General features: G+C 41.0%; 1 protein-coding gene across 2 annotated transcripts; it reads right to left on the reverse strand.

Moving 5' to 3' along the window:
- Positions 1–1,626: 1,626 nt before the first annotated feature.
- Positions 1,627–23,049, reverse strand: LOC135557601 (beta-taxilin-like). 2 transcript variants are annotated; one of them, XM_064991022.1, is made up of 10 exons: positions 22,899–23,049; positions 21,321–21,662; positions 20,457–20,548; positions 19,632–19,802; positions 8,527–8,721; positions 6,013–6,132; positions 5,630–5,704; positions 3,530–3,622; positions 3,224–3,319; positions 1,627–3,011 (listed from the first exon to the last, which is right to left on the reverse strand). In XM_064991022.1, the coding sequence occupies exons 1-10, from the start codon at positions 23,032–23,034 to the stop codon at positions 1,992–1,994; spliced, it is 2,340 nt and encodes a 779-aa protein (XP_064847094.1). In that variant the 5' UTR covers positions 23,035–23,049; the 3' UTR covers positions 1,627–1,991. The 2 variants fall into 2 exon arrangements, with proteins under 2 accessions (XP_064847094.1, XP_064847093.1); XM_064991021.1 differs by lacking the exon at positions 5,630–5,704 and adding an exon at positions 5,743–5,817.
- Between the last annotated feature and the right edge of the window lie 155 nt (positions 23,050–23,204).

Genomic DNA, 23,204 nt, shown 5'->3' on the forward strand with positions numbered 1-23,204 from the left:
AGTGCCTTTCTCGACCTTATAAACTGTCGAGAGTCGACCCACAACTGATCCAAATCGAATGAAACATTGAAATCACAGGGCTTTCGCGCCGTTATTCAAATGACATTTTCACTGCTGAATTTTGCACTCATTATTCATTGCAATTATTCATAGCATTGTGGTGTTGTAGCCTAATTTTTAGCTGTGTGTCTCATATCTTCACTGTTCTTTCATGTGCAAATGGTGCACCTGGCCTTTCCGCTGTCTATCAGCTATTTGTTCTTGAGATTCATATGAAAAATTGAGGCAGATTTTAATATTTTTATGTGAGGTATGATTACTAGTTAGCCTATTGCAGGTCTGGACAAACGACCCATCTACTACTATTTTATTCGTAAATCCCACTCAGATATCATATTCAAAACTGCACATTTTTCTCTATGCCCCATGGCAAAATTAGTAGAATTGCAGCAAACTTTGTCGAAAACAAACATTTTCTCTACGCCCCATAGCAAAATGTGTGGAATTAAATGAACTCCAAAATGTACTTGTTTTCTCTCTGCTGTCAAGAGGGGGACTGCTAAAATGTTTTGCTCGCAACAACATTTCGTTTAGGCCCCTCAAAGGCTGATTGCATGACATACTGTACAAATCCACAGTAATATGCATGGGAATGCAAAGGAGAGGGAAGTCCGTGTGGAGGTTTCGGTGGAATTGTGAATGGTTTCAAAGGCCTCATCTGGTGGTCACCACCATGAAATAAAAGCCTTGAAGCTTTGTCATCCTCTTTGGTGAAGCTGTATATACTCACGTCACTTGTAGGTTTGCACAGGCTATTTCAGGCATTAGGATGACTTCCATAGGTTGGTGTAGATATGATCATAAAGTGGGGCATTGGATAGGACTCGAGTTCGTCCTACTTTTGTCAGTATCTTTATTGAGTGACAACTAGGTGCTTTTGTCCTAACGGAAGATATTGTGTAGAATTTTTGTGCGGTGTGCAATCTGCTGAAGTAGTACTGCAATCCAGAACATAAACATGATGTTCACAGTGGTCTAATTTGTTTTCCCTGGGGCACTCAACACGGATCTGTATTTATTAAAAACCCAGGGTCCTCTGCACTATTATATTATCATGCACAGCTTAATGTCCTCCTCAACGAATAAGCAGATGGCGTTGCCGTGGCGACTTGGTGCCTGTCATTCTAATGTTGTGTCCTTGGTGGAGGAGAGTTTGTGTAACTTTGTTATTTTCCCAGAAAACAGACAGACCACGGCCTGGCCAAAACAACCCACTCTGGGGATAGAGACTGTCGGATACAGATTATATTTAAAAAAAAATAGGTGCACTGTCCGCTTGGCTTTTTTGGTTGGGTTGCCATGGAAACTAGAGTAAGGATCCATCCCTAAATTATCGTGAAAGAGTGGCCGCTTGTCTTCTGAGATGTTTTTGATGTCCAGTTAACAATTCATACAGAGAGAGAGAGAGAGACTGGTCCAAATAAAAGGGACATGAAAGCATTGTAGTGCATTTATCTAGCTACTTTGCATCTTCCAATATTTGGTCATATTAGATAAGAGTTTTTATTGTGTAAACCAGAGAAGTGGGCCTATAAAAACATTCCAAAGAGCACCAACATGTCTACATAAATTTCAATCAGATATTTATTCAAGTTACATTATAGGGTTCAGATGGAAAAAAAGACAGTGGCTTTTATGATGCTGTTTTGCAAACCACATTTGGCATTGAAAGGTTTTTAGGCTGCAATGTCCTGAATAACCCTGCTGCCCATTCTTTGGTTATGCCAGTGTATTTCTAAATGGTCAAAAACAGTTCATCTCTGTCGTCATCTGGTACACAATTTAAACAAACTTCTACTGCACGCCATGACTTTGGATAGACTTTGGATACACCAGTATATAGACAAACCAAGCTGGATTAGATATCTCAACTATAACACCAGGCACAGGGACTACAGTACTAACGATCACACAATGACACATTTGTCGGTTCAGCTGGTCTTCCTTGCATTCTTCTTCTTTGGTGTCTGCTTTTTGGCAGAGGGCTCTGGCTGTTTTGGGGGCTCTGGCTGGACTGGTGCTTCTACTTGAGCTGGAACCTGTGCTGGTTCTTCTACCGGTGAGGGAGCCTGTACTGGTGCTTCTACCTGTGAGGGAGCCTGTACTGGTGCTTCTACCTGTGATGGAGCCTGTACTGGTTCTTCTACCTGTGAGGGAGCCTGTGCTGGTGCTTCTATCTGTGAGGGAGCCTGTGCTGGTTTTTCTACCTGTGAGAGAGCCTGTGCTAGTGCTTCTACCTGTGAGGGAGCCTGTGCTGGTGCCTCTACTTGAGCTGGAGCCTGTGCTGGTGCTTCTACCTGTGAGGGAGCCTGTGCTGGTGCTTCTACCTGTGAGGGAGCCTGTGCTGGTGCTTCTACCAGTGAGGGAGCCTGTGCTGGTTCTTCTACCTGCGAGGGAGCCTGTGCTGGTGCTTCTACCTGTGAGGGAGCCTGTCCTGGTTCTTCTACCTGTGAGAGAGCCTGTGCTGGTTCTTCTATCTGTGATGGAGCCTGTGCTGGTACCTTTGCATGTGCTGGTTCCTCTGCCTTTGCTGGTGCCTCTACCTGTAGTTGTGCTGAGGCCTGTGTTGGTTCGGAGATGTTCTGGGTCTCAGCCGGTTCTGTAGGCTCTGGCTCTTCCTCGCTGTCAGAGTCATCGTCTTCATTGTCTCCTGTTGACGGGGCCAGTAGAGAGGCGGCGAACTCCGCCAGCCTGTTCTGCTCAGCTCTCAGACGGGCCATATCCTCTGTCATCTCTGGCTCCTCAACAATATCCATGAGGCTGTGGACTGGTTCAGGGGCCTGCTCCTGTGTCTCGTCCTTGGGTGTCCCCTCGGGGGCATCAGGGGTTTGACGGATGCCTTTGATCTTGGAATACAGAATCTTCCTCTCATCCTGGAGTGCTCGACAGAGCCTCTCCAGCTTGTCAATCTTCACAACGAACATCTCATACTCATTCTCCTTCAGAGTCCTCTGTGGGAAAAGAGAGTGAAACAGAGAGTCAGGGACACTGTTGTTCATGCAGTTAAACTGTAGGCCGCCATTGTAAATAAGAATTTGTTTTTAACTTACTTGCCTAGTTAAATAAAGGTAAAATACATTTTTACAAATTCAATTAAATAAACTTGTTGTAGCTCATTTGAATAAAGGCTCTCTTTTTTGATGTGTTTCAGATAAGTAGTTACCTCTTCAATCATCTCAGAGAGAGCCTTGTTAGTGCTCTCAAATCTGGTCTTCCAAACAGTCGACTCTTTGTCTAGTTTCTTCATCTTCTTTGTCATCTATGAAACAAAATGTTTGTTGGGTTAAAATGTATCTGAAAATAAATGTAACCTTCATTGTTTTGAACATGATTGATAGAAGCTTCTATCCCTCCAGAAAATAGTTGTTTTCTCATTTCAGGATGATGCTGACCTTATATCACCTCCGAGCACTTGGCCCTAAAAATACACTGTAAGGAACAATGATTGTATTTTAAGGATGCCAAATACCTTCTCCATTTCATTTTTGAAGCTGGCATACACATCGTTGCTCTTAGACAACGTAGTCTGGAACTCTTCAAACTTCTGGGAGTACAGAACAAGCTGCAGAGAAACAGAGAAATTGATTTCAGGAGATTGCATGTTGACTTCACATGTAGCAATAATATGCATCTATTCACCCCGGGAACAATCAGATCTATGATTTTAACATTATTTCACACCAGAAACAGATGTTCTAAACTTTAGAGGGAGATGAGAGAGAGAAAGAACCAGGGGGGGAGGGGTCAGCAAACATTTGGTAATTCATGAGGGGGCTGACAATTTTTTTCCTCTGTGTATATTTTCCCCGGGAACAAATAAGCACTTCCAATAAGGTCACTTATTGTTGGTATGCCTTGCCAGGCAGTCTGTCCAGCTAGAGTTAATCTCAGGAGGCCCTCAGGGGAAAGCAGTATTGCAGACACAGTCAGTCTCCAATATTCAAACATGTCTCTGCAAGCCACCCTGTTGAGATCAACTGTCTATATTTTGAAGCTACTGGTTTGGCACAAAAGCAAAACAAATGACTTGACACACTTTATAAAAGAGGAAAGGATTTTGATTGAATATGTTTTGTATTTCAGATCAGTTTCTGTCTGAAGGCTGACTAGGCCATTTCTTTGTGTGATCGAAATCTGTCTGTTACTGGACAGAGAAATTCAGTTTGACATTCCCCGTAAATTAGATTGGAAATGTGACATGGCTTGGTACAAATATGTAATGAATCGTATGGGTACTGAAATACAATATTAACTTCATTGATGTTTTAATATGACTTTGTCATTTGATTTAGCTAGGAGCCAGGCTAAGGTTTCTATTGTGAAAACCCAAGGCTTTACACAATGGCAAGGTTTCTCTGCAATTAATTATAACCATATGAACTGTCAGCGATAAATGCTTTTCCGATGGATTCATAAATTATTTTTCTATGATTTATCATTTATTAACATGGTGTGTGTCAGCCCAACTAATTTAATTGTATAATTTGCTTGCACCCAAACAATGATTGTACCACATCCAATAAACACAGCAATTGTAATTTTAGCATAATTTTCAAATGGAATAATCAATGGTACTGGAGTATGCACTCAATGTTCCAACAGAAAAACAGTGCTGCATTGCATTGATGCAATCATCACCTTTATCGACTCCATGTCACATTAATTGCAAAGCAAGAGTTTTTTTTCTGTATCCCCATGATGCAGTGGATCATCCTGCTGGTTCAGGGAGAGGAAGTTGCTCTTGCCTTGCCTGCTGCTATCATGGGAATTATGACTGCTCTCTTTGCTGGTTTGACCGTGTACCAAAAAAAAAATGCGTACATTAATTAGCTCAGCTAACATTAAATGCTATGTACATTAAGCTAACATTAAATGCTATGTACATTAAGCCATATAGTTATAAGAGAGGAGAAATACGATTTGGGATTACTCTCAAATGAGGAGGTCACTTTGCCAATGTTTGGGGTGATATTGAAGGGCTTTAGATCCCAATGGACAAATACACATAAATAGATTAGTTGTCTTTTAAAGGCCCAGTGCAGTCGAACATCTGTTTCCCTGTGTTTTTTATCATATTGTACAACAGCTGATGAAACTAACACTGTAAAAGTGTGAAAATATGTTATCAGCGTTATTTCCTAATAGTTGCTGGTTGAAAATACAATCTACACAGGACCTTTTAATCAACAGGTTTTGCATAGTTTTAGCTTGCCTGGTGACATCACCAGGTGGTTTAAGTTAATATAGACACATAACAGAGAGAGTTCCAAAACTCTCCCCCACCAACAGCTAGTTTTCAGATTACATATGCCTCCCACGCCCCATGCAGATCACTCCCAAAAATTCTTGCTTGAGATTTTACCATTTTAATGGAAAAGTTTTACATTAAGGTACTTAACTGTAACCGAGAAATGATTTGATATTGAGATAAGAAATGTATGCATTGGGCCTTTAAAACACATTGAGCAATCCAGAGGACCTTAATGGGACTGTGCTTGCATTTGGTAGGCTTGGACCTGAAAGAAAGGCTTTGAATAAGAGTGCTTGGCACCATATTGGATATATTCACCTGAGCCTGCATGACTGTCTCCTGCTCTCTCAGAAGTTTAGCTTGTAGTTTCCACTCAGCTGCGTGTACCAGTAACTGGTTAAAAACAAAACACACGCAAAGCACAAATGTACCTTTTTCTTCAACTGCAACTCTTGCTCCTTCAATGTGTAGCATTTCTTTGTTTTGTCAATTGCCTCCCTAAGCAGCTAACAACAGAGACAGTGAATGGTTACAATACTCATTTGTGTGAGCATCATATGCACAGTAAGACTTATTGGTTGTATACTTGAAAGTAAACCAGAATTAAAATGTAAGGCAAATGATTCTCAACTATATTGACATTGCTTTACAGTACGTTGTGGGTAAGGTCAGTAAAAGTTGGTTAAAGTATAGTAACTTACGTATTCCTTCTCTCTCTTGTGCTTCTCATCAGCCTCCTGCAGCTGTGCGTGGGCTTGCTCCAGTTTGGCATCAGACAGTTTCTGCTGCAGGTCGTGGTGCTTGAAGATCTTCTCCAAGCTCTGAGTGATAGACAAGGTGAGATTGGACACTTTGGTTTGAGAAGGGCCTCTGAGAGATTCTGTACAGGTTATGACTCATCAATTAGGATACATTTCACACTTTTTTATCTAGCTAAAAACCACCACCGCTACCCTATGTCTGTCTATGAGAAATGGTCATAAATGTGTGCCTTGATAAGTAATTAAGACCATTGTTGTTTGCCTACAGTATTTCATTGGGAAGTTCAGACACTTTTTATGATGCCAAGGAGAACAGACAAAATTGTGGGTGGAGAACCAATTAAAACCTGTGACTTACTGAATTACTGTTTCACATTTATCGGGGGAGTAAATGGTTTAAAGTATTGTCTTTATCGGGATTTTTATTATTATTATTATCATCAGGGCACACATTCTGATGAGAATACTGACCCAAGATGAGTTCAATTGCGGAAAATAATTGTTTCTATACATATGGTTTATTTTGCGCGTAAGACTAATCTATTATCTTTACTATGGGAAATAGCCATATGCATAAACAGTGTGGCATAATCCACAAGTTTTCTGCACAAAAGAGCAGAGTTCATTTATATCCATCAGCATTTAGCCAACTATCAAAGGTCAACTTGTATCCATTTTATGTCATAATTGCAATGTATGGATCTAATCACATATTTTAATAAGACACTTTAGATGTTATTTGGATATCAAATAATCATGTCTTTTTGACACTTAAGTGTGGTGTCAGGAAAACAACCTCTCACTCAACGTCAACAAAACAAAGGAGATGATCGAGGACTTCAGGAAACAGCAGATGGAGCACCCCCCTATCCACATCGAAGGGACAGCAGTGGAGAAGGTGGAAAGTTCCTGGGCATACACATCACAGACAAACTGAAATGGTCCACCCACACAGACAGTGTGGTGAAGAAGGCGCCAGAGCGCCTCTTCAACCTCAGGAGACTGAAGAAATTTTGCTTGTCATCCAAAACTCCGATACAATTTTACAGATGCACTATCGAGAACATCCTGTCGGGCTGTATCACAGCCTGGTATAGCAACTGCATCGCCCTCAACCGCAAGGCTCTCCAGAGGGTGGTGCATCACCGGGGGCAAACTACCTGCCCTCCATGACACCTACAGAACCTGATGTCATCGGAAGGCCAAAAAGATCAACAAGGACAACAACCACCCGAGCCATTGCCTGTTCACACCGCTATCATCCAGAAGGCGAGGTCAGTACAGGTGCATCAAAGCTGGGGCTGAGAGATTGAAAAACAGCTTCTATCTCAAGGCCATCAGACTGCTAAACAGCAATCGCTAACTCAGAGAGGCTGCTGCCTGTATTGAGACCCAGTCACTGGACACTTTAATAAATGGATCACTAGTCACTTTAAACAATTCCACTTTAAATAATGCCACTTTGATAATGTTTACATATCTTACATTACTCATATCACATGTATATACTGTATTTTATACCATCTATTTTACTGTGCCTATGCACTTTTACACTTTGCCTATGCCGCTTGGCCATTGCTCATCTATATACTATATGTACATATTCTCATTCATTGTGTGTTAGGTAGTTGTTGGGGAATTGTTAGATTACTTGTTAGATATCACGGCACCATCGAACTAGTAGCACAAGCATTTCGCTACACTCGCACTAACCATGTGTATGTAACCAATACAATTTGATTTGAAGTGTTTATACTGACTACAACCAGCAGATGGCACTCAAGACAAATTATTAGAAACTCACAAGTAAAAAAAAAAGTACAAAATAAGAAATTGAAATCTTCTGTTTTACCACACCAGCTGCAGCTGTGTGTGGGCAGCAGAAGTGGTGCAACAGCCTCAGTGGCAACCAACTGCATGACAGATCCTGTTTTTCGTGCGTCACTTTAGGCTTGTCATTTTCCTGGTGTATTGTTGTGTGATTACATATGACATGCTATAGTGTTATTCAATGAGCGCCCTTGGCTGGCTATATCTCTGACTGTTGATGTGCGTAGGGAGCAATAATACCCCTGAGTGTCTTTATTCAAAGATCTGACTCAATTCTTTTGTCACAGCTATCTCACTAAACATGACGTACAAGTGTCTACTTCCTGTATAGACTTTTGTTCCCTTTGGGGATAGATGAATTATGATCAATAACAGCTTTGGTTATCAAATGACTCCATGACTGGAGCCTGCATGCATGGTGTTAGTAGGCCAGGGATTTTATTTAACCTTTATTTAACTAGGCAAGACAGTTAAGAACAAATTCTTATTTACATTGACAGCCTAGGAACAGTGGGTTAACACTGTTACTGGCCCAACACTCTTACCACTAGGCGGCCTGCCACCCCAATGAGAGTGTACAGACATATAACAGTGAGGTTAAGGTTACGTATTCCTGTTGTGTACCTCCTCTCTCTGCTCGTACTGGCTGATGATGTGTTTGAGTTTGTCTGCCAGGTTGGCGTTCTCCAAACACAGCTTGTTGTTGCGGTTACTGTGCTGCTCGATCTGAGCCTGGATATCTGTCAGTGTGCTCTGGAAGTGAGTGGTGATCTCCCTGCGCTTCTCCTCGTCCTCACGACAACGAGCTAGGGTCTCCTCCTGAGAGATTAAGGGAGGTAGAGAGGGACAAGGAAGGGAGAGAGAGAGAGAAAGAGAGTGGGAGAAGGCGGGAGAGGGGGGGAGAGAGCGGGAGAGAGAGAGACATTCAGAAGCAGGGGCGGATTGGCCATCTGGCATTTCGGGCAAATGCCAGGTGGGCTGGTTCATTTCTGTCCCAGTGGGCCTGTCTAACTTTTTTTCTCTTTTTTTTCTTTTCGCAAAATGATAATTATCTGGCTAATAATGGTGGCCTCAAGGAAAATAATTGGCCAGTTTGGGTGCCTCAGGGAAAAGAATGGGCAGGTGTGTTAGAAATGCCAATGCCAATTTTTGGTCCCATACTGTGCATAGTATAGAGCACATACATGCTTACAGAAAAAACACCCAAAGAATTCCTTTCATACAAATTGAGGGTATGTTATGTTTAGGGTAATTTAGACCATATTGCTAATGATAATGGATCAGGAGCTATTGCTCCCACAGACATCCTGTTTGACTGTTTAGGCTTCTATTTCTGTTTTGCCTACTTTTTTTTCCTTATCTCTCCCTTTTTCTTCATTAGCCACCCTAATTCATCAAGTCTGCAAACTTAAATGTAAAGGTCTGAAGGGGTAAATGGTTATTTATTTATTTCTCAATACCTTAAAACTTCTAGGGCTAGGCATCTCGTCAGCGGGACACCTGTCGACAACTTCCGGTGAAATTGGAGGGCGCGCAATTCAAATAAATAATCAAAGAAATGATGGGTATTAAACATATAGGTACATACAAGTATATATCAGTTAAAAGTTATATCAGTTAAAAGTTTAAATTATTGATGATCTAACCGCATTGTCCGATTTACAATAGGCTTTACAGCGAAAGCATGCCATGTGATTGTTTGAGGACGGCGCCTCACATCAAAATATTTTTCAAACAGCACAGGCTTCGTAAAATCACAAATAACGATTAAATATTCACTTTTATTCAATATTCAATCGTTATTTATATCCCAAAAAATCAGTTTAGTTTGCGCCATCGATTTGAGTAATCCACTCATTCAACATGCAGAGGAGGAATCCAAAAAAATGAATGCTAAACTTTGTTGAAACAAGTCAAACTGTTTCTATTGAATCCTCAGGTACCCTAAAATATAATTAAACTATACTATTTCATATGGAAAGAAGTATGTTCAATTGAAAAGCAAAATTAGCAAGTGCGCGTCCTCTTCGTCGCGCGCCACCAGACTGATTTCCAACTCTGACTCCCAGTACCAAAACTCAAAATTCTTCTTCATTTGGGAACAAACAAGCCTGAAACCTTGAACAAAGACTGTTGATATCTAGTGGAAGCCATAGGAATTGCAATCTGGGAGCTGGAATTGCGTAGGACTCATAACTTTCCATTGAAAGAGCATGGGCTCTCTTTGGATTTTCTCCTACCACATCAATTGTGTTATAGTCTCATACATTATTTTAACATTTCTACAAACTTTAGAGTGTTTTCTATCCAATGGTACCAATTATATGCACATCCTGGCTTCTGGGCCTGAGTAACAGGCAGTTTACTTTGGGCACGTCAGTCAGACAGGAAGTGGAGAAAAATATACCCTAGCCTGAAGAAGTTTTGAGACCAAAAAATATGTTGCTTAAGAGATTTCATAGGTATGCTGCAATACTGTAAAGGCATCAGCATGCTTCAGTTCGGCTGGTGCCTAGCCAAACTCGGCCAGCCAAACCGAACAAGTGTGCTTGCATACTCCCTTAAAAAACCCTTGCTTGAAAAATAAGAAAAAAGCAGCAATGGTACTGTTTGTCCATTTTGAGACACCATAGCCAGTATATGCTTCCTGAAAATAGTTTGAATTAATCTAACATAACTCAAGAAATATGTCATTGATTTTGACGTTTTTGCTAAATAGATCTTAGTCGCGTTTGGTGCAGTATTTTTCAATGTAAAAAATTGCAAGTAATCAGGTTGATACAGCAATGCAACACACTTGATTCAAAAGGACGGACATAGAAAAGAGAACCATTTGTTCAAACTGACTGCTTTTTCGTAAGCTCAAAACATAACTAAAGGTGTAATCATTATGATACATAAGAAACTAAAAAGGATCATCTTGGTTAAAGGCGGAGATCAAGAATGCATTATCCCTTTATTTATGGATAGAAAATGGCCTTTATTAATGTGTACGCTCCAAAATCATATGATCCTACGATTTTTGATTCTCTGAACAGCATATTGTTAGAATTTAACTTAATTCCATCTGGTTATTGGGACTGACATGAATGCCATTTTGGACATGTGGGACAACTTTAATAAGACCAAATATACAATCCATATGCAACCAAGGCTCTCTAGCATATACTCTCTGATTAGAATCTCATTGATGTCTGGTGAGTACATCATTTTAAAACAAAAGAGTACAATTCAGAGGGGTTGGGTTAAATGCGAATGACACATTTCAGTTATACAACAGACTTGGTACCCTTTCCTTTTTCCTTTCCTTTCTACTGAAACAGGCATAAATCATTCTCACAAATCGATTTCATACAATTATCTGCACCTGAAATTTCTTTAATTAAGAAAATGGACATTAGACATATGCGCTTGTCTGACCACCACGCTTACTACTGCCAACTTCAAATCTCCGAATCTCCTAAAAGAGCCACAAGATGGAGTTTCAACATTTCAGTACTACAAAAGCCTACATTCTGTGATCAATTTGAAACTGAACAAAATTCATAACGATCTATACAAATTCAGTCGATGACCCCTGGATTCTGTGGGATGCCACCAAAGGTTTTATTAAAAGAATGCAACCGCATTTGTATCTGGGTTAAATAAATCACAATTAAAGGAAATATATTTGGAAATGTTGTGTTAGAACGTTTTCAACAAACACTCTTTTCAGACCAGGTAGCTATTACGCTTTCCAAAGCCAAGACAAAACTTCATTTATTGATACGACGGAGAGCAGAATTTGCCATCCATCAAACAAGACTCAACCATTACTTCCAAGGTAATCATCCCAGTCGTTTACTGGCCAACAAGCTATGCAGTCATGATCAATTAGCTGATATAGCAACTATTGCATCTAAAACAGGGGAATTATGATCAGAACTCAGATTAATCCATCACAGATTCTCCCGCTTCTATAAAGAACTGTACACAACTGATTTTCAATCTACACCAAGCAAGACTAAGTCATTTATAAAATAATGAAGAACCACCTCGCTGGGAGCACAAATCTCTATCAATGAACTCAAAGGGGCATTGGATATCATGAATAAAGGCTAATCACCTGGATGGGACAGTATTCATCCTGAGGTCTATTTAAAATGTTGGAATCAATTAGGTCCACTATTGCTCGTAATGATTAATACAGCCATTCACGAAGGTTCATTTGGGAGAAATGTATATACAGGACTAATTTAGCTTTTATTTAAAAAAAGGGAAGGATGCCACCCAGTGTTCTCACTATTGCTCCCTTTCTTTGATACACACATATATTAAACTGTTTTCTAAAATGTTGTTGTCCCATCTCGAGACTTACCCAAATTGGTTCAAAGCGAGTTTGTTAAAAAGTTTTTATCCTCAGATAACCTCATCAACCTCAGATGCTTCATCAGAAACAACAGCTCCTTGGGCTGTATTATCTCTCGACGCAGAAAAAGCTTTTGATAGACTAGAATGGTCATATCTCTGGTCTGTCTTGGAACATATGGGAATTGGCTCCAATTTCATTAATATGATTAAAATACTACATGCCAATCCCTCAGCCATAGTTATAACAGACAATATCTGTTCTGCTTCATTCAGAATCATTAGAAGCAGCAGACAAGGCGATCCAATTTTGCCTCTGTTATTCTAACTATCCATGGAACCCCTGGCCCAGGCAATTCGTCTATCAATGGAAATAACACAAATGTCCTTAAAATCTGATCACTTCATCTCATTATGCACAGACAATATTTTTTACATTATCCAGACAATGTATCTCAATTGTCCCAAAACAAATTGAAACTCATGGATAAATTCAGCTTAATCTCAAGCTATAAAATGTCTGGCTATTGGGATAAAATTCACAGTGCTGTTTCAAAATGTATATGGGAAGGTAAATGGTCCCGGATACAATTAACACATTTACAAAGAGGGAAATACGTAGGAGGACTATTCGTACCAAACTGTAAATTGTATTTCCAGGTACTAGCATTTCGCCCCATCTGCAAAATTGAAAAAAAATGTAACTGGAATCAAAATGGCATAATAATGTTACAATAATGCCTTGCGATCTGGAGGGTGGCCTTTTGCATCCCCCCAATGGTCCAAATATGGAATTAACTTGGCATCCCGTAATCTGAACCAACAATTTATACATTTTAAGTTTGTTCACAGACTGTATTTAACACCAAGGAAACATTTTACGATTAAATTGGCACCAACTCCCTATCTGTTCCCTGCATCCCCTACATCAGGTAGGCACATTCCTTCATATGATGTGGGAGTTCCCTGCAGTTGAATGCTTCTGGGGCAAAGTTACAAAATGAATTTCGAAGTGCATGAATTTAAATATTCAATGCATTGCTTCTATTATGTTACTTAACGATGATAGTCCCTTGAATCTCTCCATCATTCAGAGAATATTACTGCTGGCAGACAGCACTCACTCTCTCCAATTTAACCAGTGGATACAGTTACTACTAGATGTTATAATATCAGAATTATCGACAGCGAAAATGAATGGTGCTAGTCAAGGAACAACTGAGGCCTGGACAAATATACGTGACTCTGTAAAGAACAATATAATGTGCTGGGGTTTTATATGTAGGTATTTATTTGATTGTTTTTTGGTACCTGTAAACCCCACTCTGAAAAAATAAACTAAATAACAAATGTGTCAAAAAAAAACATTCAGTTGCTGGGGTCAGGATTGTGAAATGCCAGTTTCCATACTTAGCTTACTGAGATGTGAACCAAGCATTGCCAGAGTTTCTATCTTAAGACATGGCTGTTTATTTGACTGTGTTTACAAATGACACAGGCATAAGCTCCAACATGGGAAATGTACTGTAGCGCAATTACACCCACCGATAAGTGCACAAATACAGAGCTCTTACAACTAAAGGAGCAAAGCACATTAATGCCAAGCCTCCTCAGACTCTTGCTTACATCATGAGCTACCAGATGACAAGACATGATCTTCCACTTGCAACAGCTGTCCCATTCCAATTCAGATGAGCACATTTTGATTTACTTTTGATAGCATGTAGGATTCTTGTTCAGATATTTGTCTATTATTTGTTTGATTGATTTAGGATGTATAAAGAGCTGGCTATTTACACAAATCTGCATATTAAGATTATACCCAACAGTCAAATGATCATCCTAACTCTGCTTTAACCCTGATTTCCTCTATATCTTGAAATATGAAGATGCTAGAAGGAGCAGAAAGAGATGGGTCAAGGCATTAGAGCCTCTTTCTCTCGCCTTTGATTTATAGTCGAAGAGCAGATGCCACAAAAGCCCAATGAAACCATCCTTCTTGTCAGAGAGCCGCGTCACCGGTGCCCTGTGTCTGAGGGGTCTCCTCTCTGAGTGGGAATCACACACACACGCACACACACACACACACACACACACACACACACACACACACACACACACACACACACACACACACACACACGCACACGCACACACACACACACGCACACGCGCACGCGCACACGCACGCACACGCACACGCACACGCACACACGCACACACGCACACACACACAGTGCCTTGTGGCGATGAGAGACGAGAGAGGGAGAGCGACAAGGAGTCCAATTACCTCCCAAGGGGAGCAGAACAGGAGATTCAATACGTCCCAGAGATTGTGTAAGGGTTGCACAATAGATAGGACACTGAACCAGTAAAAAGGGACTATTTGTTTACAGATCATTGAGCATTATGCCATTGACTTATAGGGTGATTTATGAGTCATAAACAAATCAAATGGCCAAACTGTGTACATAATTATTGGCTGTGAATCAAAGGATAAGTGAACAGTGGTTTAATTTATGTTGATTAAGGCATAAACTTTATCAATACCTAGAGTTTAGCTGAAGAGGTTTCACCTTTTGAGAGGAAGAACAGCAGTGGCAATGTGTCAACTCACAATAGAAAGCTTTCATTGTGCTAAACCTGTGACCTTTGCTAAAATTAGGTAGTGCCATTGGTCATGCTCTTTCTGTGAAATGTTACACACGAGCCACTTATAATGGGATGACTAAACATACCATATGTCAATCTATTATTTATAGATGTAATAGGACACTCACCCATGTAAGGCCTAATTGAGATATGACCCCCTCACATTGAGATCCCTCTGACTAAGGGTAGAGAGTCAAGGCATTTTGGGAGAGGCGCCTTTAAGCATCCAGCTTTTCGACTGACAATACCAGTAGAATGTATTTTTTAAGCACATTTATACAGTGGGGTAAAGACATTTGAATTCAATCACTTTTTGACAGCACCACTTTAATTTGAATGAAACCTTCCATACCTATTTGCCCATGCCAAACCATTCAAGAGATAAAGCTGCTCAAAGTTCACCTATTTTGCATATCCCACCATACAATGAGACATCCATGTCTTCCTCATTGGAAAATAGATTGATTGAAAAACTTTTTTTTAAATATACATTTTGTCATATTTTTACCTTTAATGTCAATTATTTAAAAAAAAATGGAATCTCCGATTTTTCATATTTACAGATGTTGTAGCTTAGACCCTATTTTACATAATCTGAGGTCCTTGTGTTGTGTCTGCCATCAAGTTGAGACACAACATGCTTTTGAATACAGGGTGGCTGATAAATTGACTAAAATTGGAATAAAATCGAAATTACAACTTTCAAATGGTACCACAAAGATGGGTAGACGTCTAACAATCAGATAATGTAGCCTTGAATGCAAATATGTGTGGTTTAAATTATACTGTCAATCCTCCATAGGAAACCTATTGAAATCATAGAAATATAGATTTAAGTTGAAATTGGATGGTGGGTGGGTGGGTGGGTGGACTGGTGGCTATCTTTGTGGTTGTAATTAGAAGTTACAATTTCAATTCAATTTCAATGGTGTATCAGTGGTCTGAAGGGATATATCCATTCTATGAATTATATTTCTATGAATGAAATGACACCCAAGAGCATGTTGTGTCTCAACCGATGGCGGGCACAACACAAAAACCTCAGATGACGTAAAGTAGGGTCAAAGCAACAACAAATATGATTAGAACAATTTTATTTTTTAAAGAAATTATTAAATAGTTTGACAACCCTGTTTGTAGGTGTTTAAGTGATATCAAACTCAACCATTTATATTTTCCAGTGATGAAGACATGGATGTGTCATGGTATGGTGGGGTATGTAAAATAGGTCAACTTTGAACACCTTTATCTCCTGAATGTTTTGGCAAAAGTCACTTTCTGACCTCTTCTTCCATTGGCAAACATGTACGAAAAGTTTTGTTTAAATCAAAAGGGATGCTGTCAAAAAGTGATTGAATTCAAATGGATTCATCCAACGACTGTAGTTGACAGGCATTGACAGTAACATTTTCACTCTCCTGCATTTGATGTCTTATTTCCCTCATCAAGTCTATTTGAGTTTCAATACTCACAGCTACCACCAGCAAGACATTAATAGAAACTTGATGGGTAATGGGCTTTTTCCATTAATGCACCAGTGTGTCGCCAGTGATTATGTTAATGTGAGCTCTAGTGTTATTTTTTGGGGGAACTGTGTTTCCATATAGCTAGGGCTGTAACGAGTGCGCTGAGAGTCGGGAAGCAAGTTCAGGGAGTGAGTGTTTTAATAAATAAACGTAATATCATACAAAACAAGAAAACACAAACAACGCAGACATGACACAGAAACAGAAACAATGACGCCTGGGGTGTCACATCTGCTCCTGCCACACCCCCTAGTGGTCATCCGGTGTCTGCTTGACCTGCAGCCATTCCCCCAGTACACCCCCCCCCCTTTCTGTTTGTGTGGTTGGAGATAGGTGTGCTGGAGTCAGAGCAGATCCCTACCAGCTACAACTCGTTCCATTATCAAGACCTCTACAAATACTCCGTTCTGCCACTTCCACTCTGCCAGATCGTAATCTCTGCTCAGTCAGTTTAAGCTTCTAGCCATTATTATTATTATTGAAGATCCTGTTACCCTGCTGTACCTGCTTCCCTGCTTGACTCTGTTTATCCTCTCACTGCAGTTTTGCCGCCCTGATTCTGTCTCCTGTTCCACATCTCACCACCCTGCTACTCTGTTCTGGACTCAACTCACCATCACTCCCTTGGATTCCCCTCTGGACCTGTTTACCCTGTCCCAACCTAGCTCACTCCAACCTCAGCCTCCACATCTGGTTTCCCACAACTCATCCGAACTTCCCTGTATCTGCACTTCATCTCTCCCTGTTACAATAAATATCTTGGTTCATTCATCCCTGTTTTCTGGTCTGAGTCTACTCTTGGGTTCCTCTGTGCTGCTCCGCTTAACATGGGGAAGGAACCAAAGGGGGTGACATATATAGGGAAGGTAATCAGGGAAGTGATGGAGTCCAGGTGAACCTGATGACACGCAGGTGCGTGTAACGATGGTGACAGGTGTGTGCCGTAATGAGCAGCCTGGTGACCTAGAGGCCAGAGAGGGAGCACACGTGACAAGGGTTGACACTAGGGAGTTTTGAAGAGCAGAATTAACAATCTCTGCAACATCAGGACAGTTATTTGTGAGAAGGTGTTAACTGTGACATTCAACAATCTATGGTTGGCTGAGGTTGAGCTGTAGCAGAGTGGGTGTGTGCAGTTAAAATTGACAAAAGAAACACATTTATTTCCACAAGGCTGTGGGGTGAGACAGGGATGCAGTATGAGCCCCACCATCTGAAACATACATATCAACGAATTGGTGAGGGCACCAGAACAGTTTGCAGCACCCGGCCTCATCCTGCTAGAATCTGAAGTCAAATGTCTACTGTTTGCTGATCTGGTACTTCTGTCCCCAACCAGGGAGGGCCTACAGCAGCACCTAGATATTCTGCACAAATTCTGTCAGACCTGGGCCCTGACAGTAAATCTCAGCAAGACAAAAATAATAGTGTTCCAAAAAAGGTCCACTGGCCAGGACCACAAATTCAATCTAGACATCGTTGCCCTAGAGCACATAAACAATATCTACCTCTGCATAAACATCAGCACCGCAGGTAACTTCCACAAATCTGTGAACAATTTGAGAGACTAGATAAGAAGGGCCTTCTACGCCATCAAAAGGAACATAAAATCCAACATCAAAATCCAGGAAAGAGCTGTTAAAATCTACAACCACCTAAAAGTAAGCAATTCTCATACCTTTCATAACAAAGCCACCCCCTACAGAGAGATTAACCTAGAGAAGAGCCCCCTAAGCAAGATGGTCCTGGGTCTCTATTCACAAACAGACCTCACAGAGCCCCAGGATAGCAACGAAAACATAATTAAACATAACCAAATCATGAGAAAACAAAAAGATAATTACTTCACACATTGGAAAGAATTTACCAAAAAAAACAGAGCAAACTGGAATGCTATTTGGCCCTAAGCAGAGTACACAGTGGCAGAATGCATGACCACAGTGACTGATCCAAAACTAAGGAAAGCTTTGACTATGTAAAGACTTAGTGAGCATAGCCTTTCTATTGAGAGGCCGCCGTAGGCAGGCATGGCTCTCAAGAGAAGACAGGCCATGTGCACACTGCCCACAAAATGAGGTGAAAACTGAGCTGCACTTCCTAACCTCCTGCCAAATATATGACCATATTAGAGACACGTATTTCCCTAAGATTACTCAGACCCACAAAGAATTTGAAAACCAATTAAATTTGGATAAACGTCCATATCTATTGGTGTGAAGTATCACATTCTGCCATCACAGCAGCAGCAAGATTTGTGACCTGTTGCCACAAGAAAAGGGCAACCTGTCACGGATCCCTCCAGAACTTTCATTACGCACACCTGGCCCCTATTCCCAGTGATTAGTAATTGTATAAGTGTGTCATTGGTTTACCATTGTCCTGTCGATTATTGTTATTATGTCCGTTGGTTGTGTGAGTACCTGTGCTGTGTGATTTGGCTTTCGTGCCATTGTGGATTGTGCAGATGATTACGGGTCTCGTGTGTTAATCATTGTGCGCTTGTGTTATTTATTTGAGGTACACCTCGCTCTTTTGTTTGGGTTTCTACCCTGTGTTGTGTATAGTGTTTGTTTGGTCTTCGTCCCCGTGCCTTTACACGGCACATCGTAATTTGGGTGTAATAAATAAACCTTATTACGCATTCTGGCGCTTGTCTCCCAAATCATTCATACCAATGTGACACAACCGTAGAAGATTTATTTTTCCTTTTGTATTTTAACTATTTGCACATCGTTACCTTGCCATAATATGACTTTTGAAAATGTCTCTATTACTTTGAAACTTTTGTGAGTGTAATGTTCTATTGTTTATTTCACTTTTGTTTATTATCTATTTCACTTGCTTTGGCAAAGTAAACCTACTTCCCTTTCCAATAAAGCACTTTGAATTAAATGTAATTGAATTGTGGTACGTAATCTTGCTTGAGGCCTGATTCATGCTTTCTTTCAGAGCTAATGCCTATAGGCTTTAGCTCAATGGTCTAACATAGTCTTACGTCATGTGGATAACCTGGGTTCAAAACCTAGTTGGTCCTATGAACAACCACCCCGACGGTGTTGAACCCATAATGTTGAGTAGATTAGTGTAATGTGAAGTTAGACTGGGCTGTGAGAACCCACCGCAAGGGTCTTGAGCCCATTATGTTGATTAGATTAGTGTAGTGTTAATTGAAGCTGAGCTGAGCAGTGAGCAGTGATCACACACCTTGAGGGTCTTGTTGTGCCTCTGGAGCTCCCTGCAGAGGCCCTCCAGTTTACTGCGGGCCAGGATGGCTCTGCTGTGCTCGTACTGGAGCTGGTCCCTCTCCTTCCCCACGTGGCCCTGCTTCTTCTGCAGGAACCTCAGCTGCTTCTGTTCCCCCCGACGCTCCTCCAGCTGTGGACCGTGCAGACAGATGTGCTATATATATTACACTGGATCACAGCCTCTGCCCTCTGTACAGACTTGGGCTCTTTAAGCTGCTTTTGGCTAACAACCGACTTGGTGACTGAAAGCAGAAAAAATGTCCGAAGAGGATTTGGTATGGCTGGGTAGGTGGGTGTATATGGATGAGTATATATTTGTTTAATCTCGACACCCAACATCTGTTTATACGTTCTGTTTCCTTTTCTTGGTGATACTATGAACTGTATATTAGGATGGCCTAAGGAACTATCCATTTGTTAAACATGAAACTGACTGCGAGAGCCGATGTCTTTGATAATATTATTCATAATGCATAGTGTTCTTGATATCTCTGTCGAGGAATTAGAGAGCCATGTTATAGCTAGCTGTATCACATGGCATATGACCTTGTGTTCGGATTTGCTTTTGCTGCCGGAGGCGAAGAATATTTAGGTCATCACGGTATGAGGCTGAACCCCTTCCAAGATCTCACCAGGCACTCTCTGTTTTCCCCGTTGATTCATTTGTGTGTTTTTATTTGTTTCCTTTCAACTTTCCCTCGTCTGTTTTAGTGCCGCTGGTTACTGCTGTGCTGAAGGACTCTACTCTCTGGTGTGCTGATAGAGGGGAGAAGAGAACACTCACCAGTTCGGCATACTTCTTGAGGAGAGCATCCAATTTCTCCTGTGGTGTGTGCAGCTTGTTCAAACTTTGCATTAGTAGCGTGCCCTCCTTTCCTGTGTGGATAGAGATAAATCATGTAATGTTTGTTTCTGTAGTACTGATATAAAAAAAAGAAGGATGGAAAAAGCCCACCAGGGATCATTCTATACATTTCTTCAAAATAAATTCTCTTCAGAAGCCATTTCCTCAGATATGAAAGCCATTGCTTCTTGACAACTATGGCGTTGGAAAAGCAAATCAAATCAAATTGCTGAAAATGTGCAAGGAAGATGTTTATAACCCTCCGTTGCTGGCCCGGGTTTCATGTTGTGGCAAAGAAACCAACTGTCTGCTGTTGGTTAGAAAATACATGTTTGTGTTGCTTCTGCCCAGGACTTGTGTAACCTGTCCTCAAAACAGAATCTGACCATGGGGCACAACATTGCTGTCATGGTAAGATACAGTAACAGCATGACTCTGCTATTTAGTCTCCTCTTCCCTTTGTGAAAATGTGATGATGAATGGGATTAAGTGTAAACACACATGCACTTTGTCTTAGATTGGAAAGGAAGTTGTTAAGTTGTGGCGAGAATATTTCCTCTGGACTCTCTCATCAGCACACTGCTCTGTCTATGCCCTCACAGCAACTGCTGTCAAACAACAGATTACAGCACAGCTGTGTCGAAAAACAAAGCCATTCTCCTGCTGAATGCAAAGGCTAAGTGAAGACTTGACTGTATGTTTCCAATAGAAATCACTGTGGATGTTGTCTTTAAAAGAAAAACTACACAATACAAATAATACATGAGAGAAACAAAACAAAACAGTGACACTAAAACCACTCACCTAAGGCTTTCAGCAACTTCTTTGTATCCTTGTCTGTGCTGGCATCCTTGGTGGCTGTGACTTCATCACCTTGCTCTCTGCTGGCCTCCTCGTCCACCTCCTCCGTTTCCAGGACGATGCACTGTTTCTCCATCAGGCTGGCTGCGGAGCCATAGGTGTTGATGATCTCCTCCAGCTGACGACCAAACTCCTCCATGGGGTCCATGTGCTGGGCCTCCTGGGCCTGGGTTGGAGGGACCTGGGTCTCTGTGGTGACTGGGGACTGTGGTGGAGTCACCCTGGTCTGGGCTGGAATGACCTCTGCAGCAGACTGGACATTGGTCTCCATTTTCACAGATGTGGCTGAGAGGGGATGGAGATGTTAGATACTAGATACTAGTACCCATGTGGCAGATACATAGAAACAGTGTAAAACAAACAAACTGAAAAGTATACTAATCAATGGTACCTGTGTACCACCTGCCATCTACATCTATAACCAAATCTCCAAACTGCAATATATTTTTGATAGACTAAAAGGTCAACAATATTTGAAAGAAATCTCATATATTTAATGTCTAATGTTTAATCTGATGTTCAAGCTCCTGTTCATCCTCATACTAGTTAGAGTATTACTTCCAAGCAAAGTAACTTTCAGTCTGATGCATGTGGTACAAATCACTAGGGGTGGTGAAAAATAGCACAAAACCCAGTAGCCTGTCAGGAGTCAAGACACAATACCACTGTGAGGATTTAAATCTGCCCTGTCACAAATAGACATCAGAACCACTCGGCTCCCTTTCCACTTCTCCCTTTCATTTAATATGGAATGAACTTAAAGAATCCAGAGGTTGTTTATCCCCCAGCTCTATTGCAACATGATTGCCCCCTGCTTATCAGGATAAAATTATCCCTAGTCCCCTTCTGCAGCCCTCTTCCCCCCTCCCTGCTTCCAGCGGGCAGGCACATGGCACCTGTTATGAGGCTTCACTCTATTTTAGGAGCCTCTAAATATGGTCAAGCTATTTCGTATTCTAGACACGTATCTACTGATGTCAATGACTGTGCTTTTACGTAGAAGTGAGAAAAACAGAGTTGACATTTTGTTCTGAATGTCTGCATTCATTCTTGGTTAGCTGTTATAACACCTGATGAGATTACACATATTTTCTAAACGACCGTGTGTTTCAGTTGATCATTTGGAACAGCTAATCACCTCCTCTGATAATGTTGAATTAAGAACGCACATCAAAAAACACTTGTCATCAGTGTTTGAATAATTTAGTGTGACTTCAGGCCAAATCAACTTGGCAGAAAACTTCCCCACCAAATCAATGCACCACCATGGTACAGAACATTTATCATTACACATGTCGCACTAGCACAACACATTTGTCACTATGGCTTGTCAGTAACACCAAGAAACTTTGTCACCACATATCATGAAGCAGGTTTAACATTTTTTTAAATTTTTTTTTTACCAACCATCATCTCTAAACAGTCCAGGAACACTTAGCACTAAGACCAACAGAAACTCAAACTTAACATGTAATTTCTGTACCTGAAAAGTATGTAAAATAGTATGGGACAGCCACTTACCAGGTCCAGCGGGGAGAGAGAAGTGAAATGGGTCCAACAGGACTCTGGTGACTGAGACAACAACTGTGACAGGCAAGCCCCTTAAAATAACTTCCTGCAACTCAACTCGGCTCACACCAAGAGGATGTCGGCCCATCGAGGGGTGGGTGGTACAATAATAGCCTTTCTGATCAGGCTTTCCAGGAGGGCAGCGCCGAGGACCACCCTTGACTGTCCTTTCTGGAATCTCCAGGGGCTGTTTTTAAATAAATGTTTGGTGTAGGTCTACAGTACACGTTTAGATTGTCTGGTTATTATACCTCTTGT

The sequence above is a fragment of the Oncorhynchus masou genome, chromosome 16 (assembly GCF_036934945.1).
Source record: "Oncorhynchus masou masou isolate Uvic2021 chromosome 16, UVic_Omas_1.1, whole genome shotgun sequence".
Taxonomy (NCBI): Eukaryota; Metazoa; Chordata; class Actinopteri; order Salmoniformes; family Salmonidae; genus Oncorhynchus; species Oncorhynchus masou.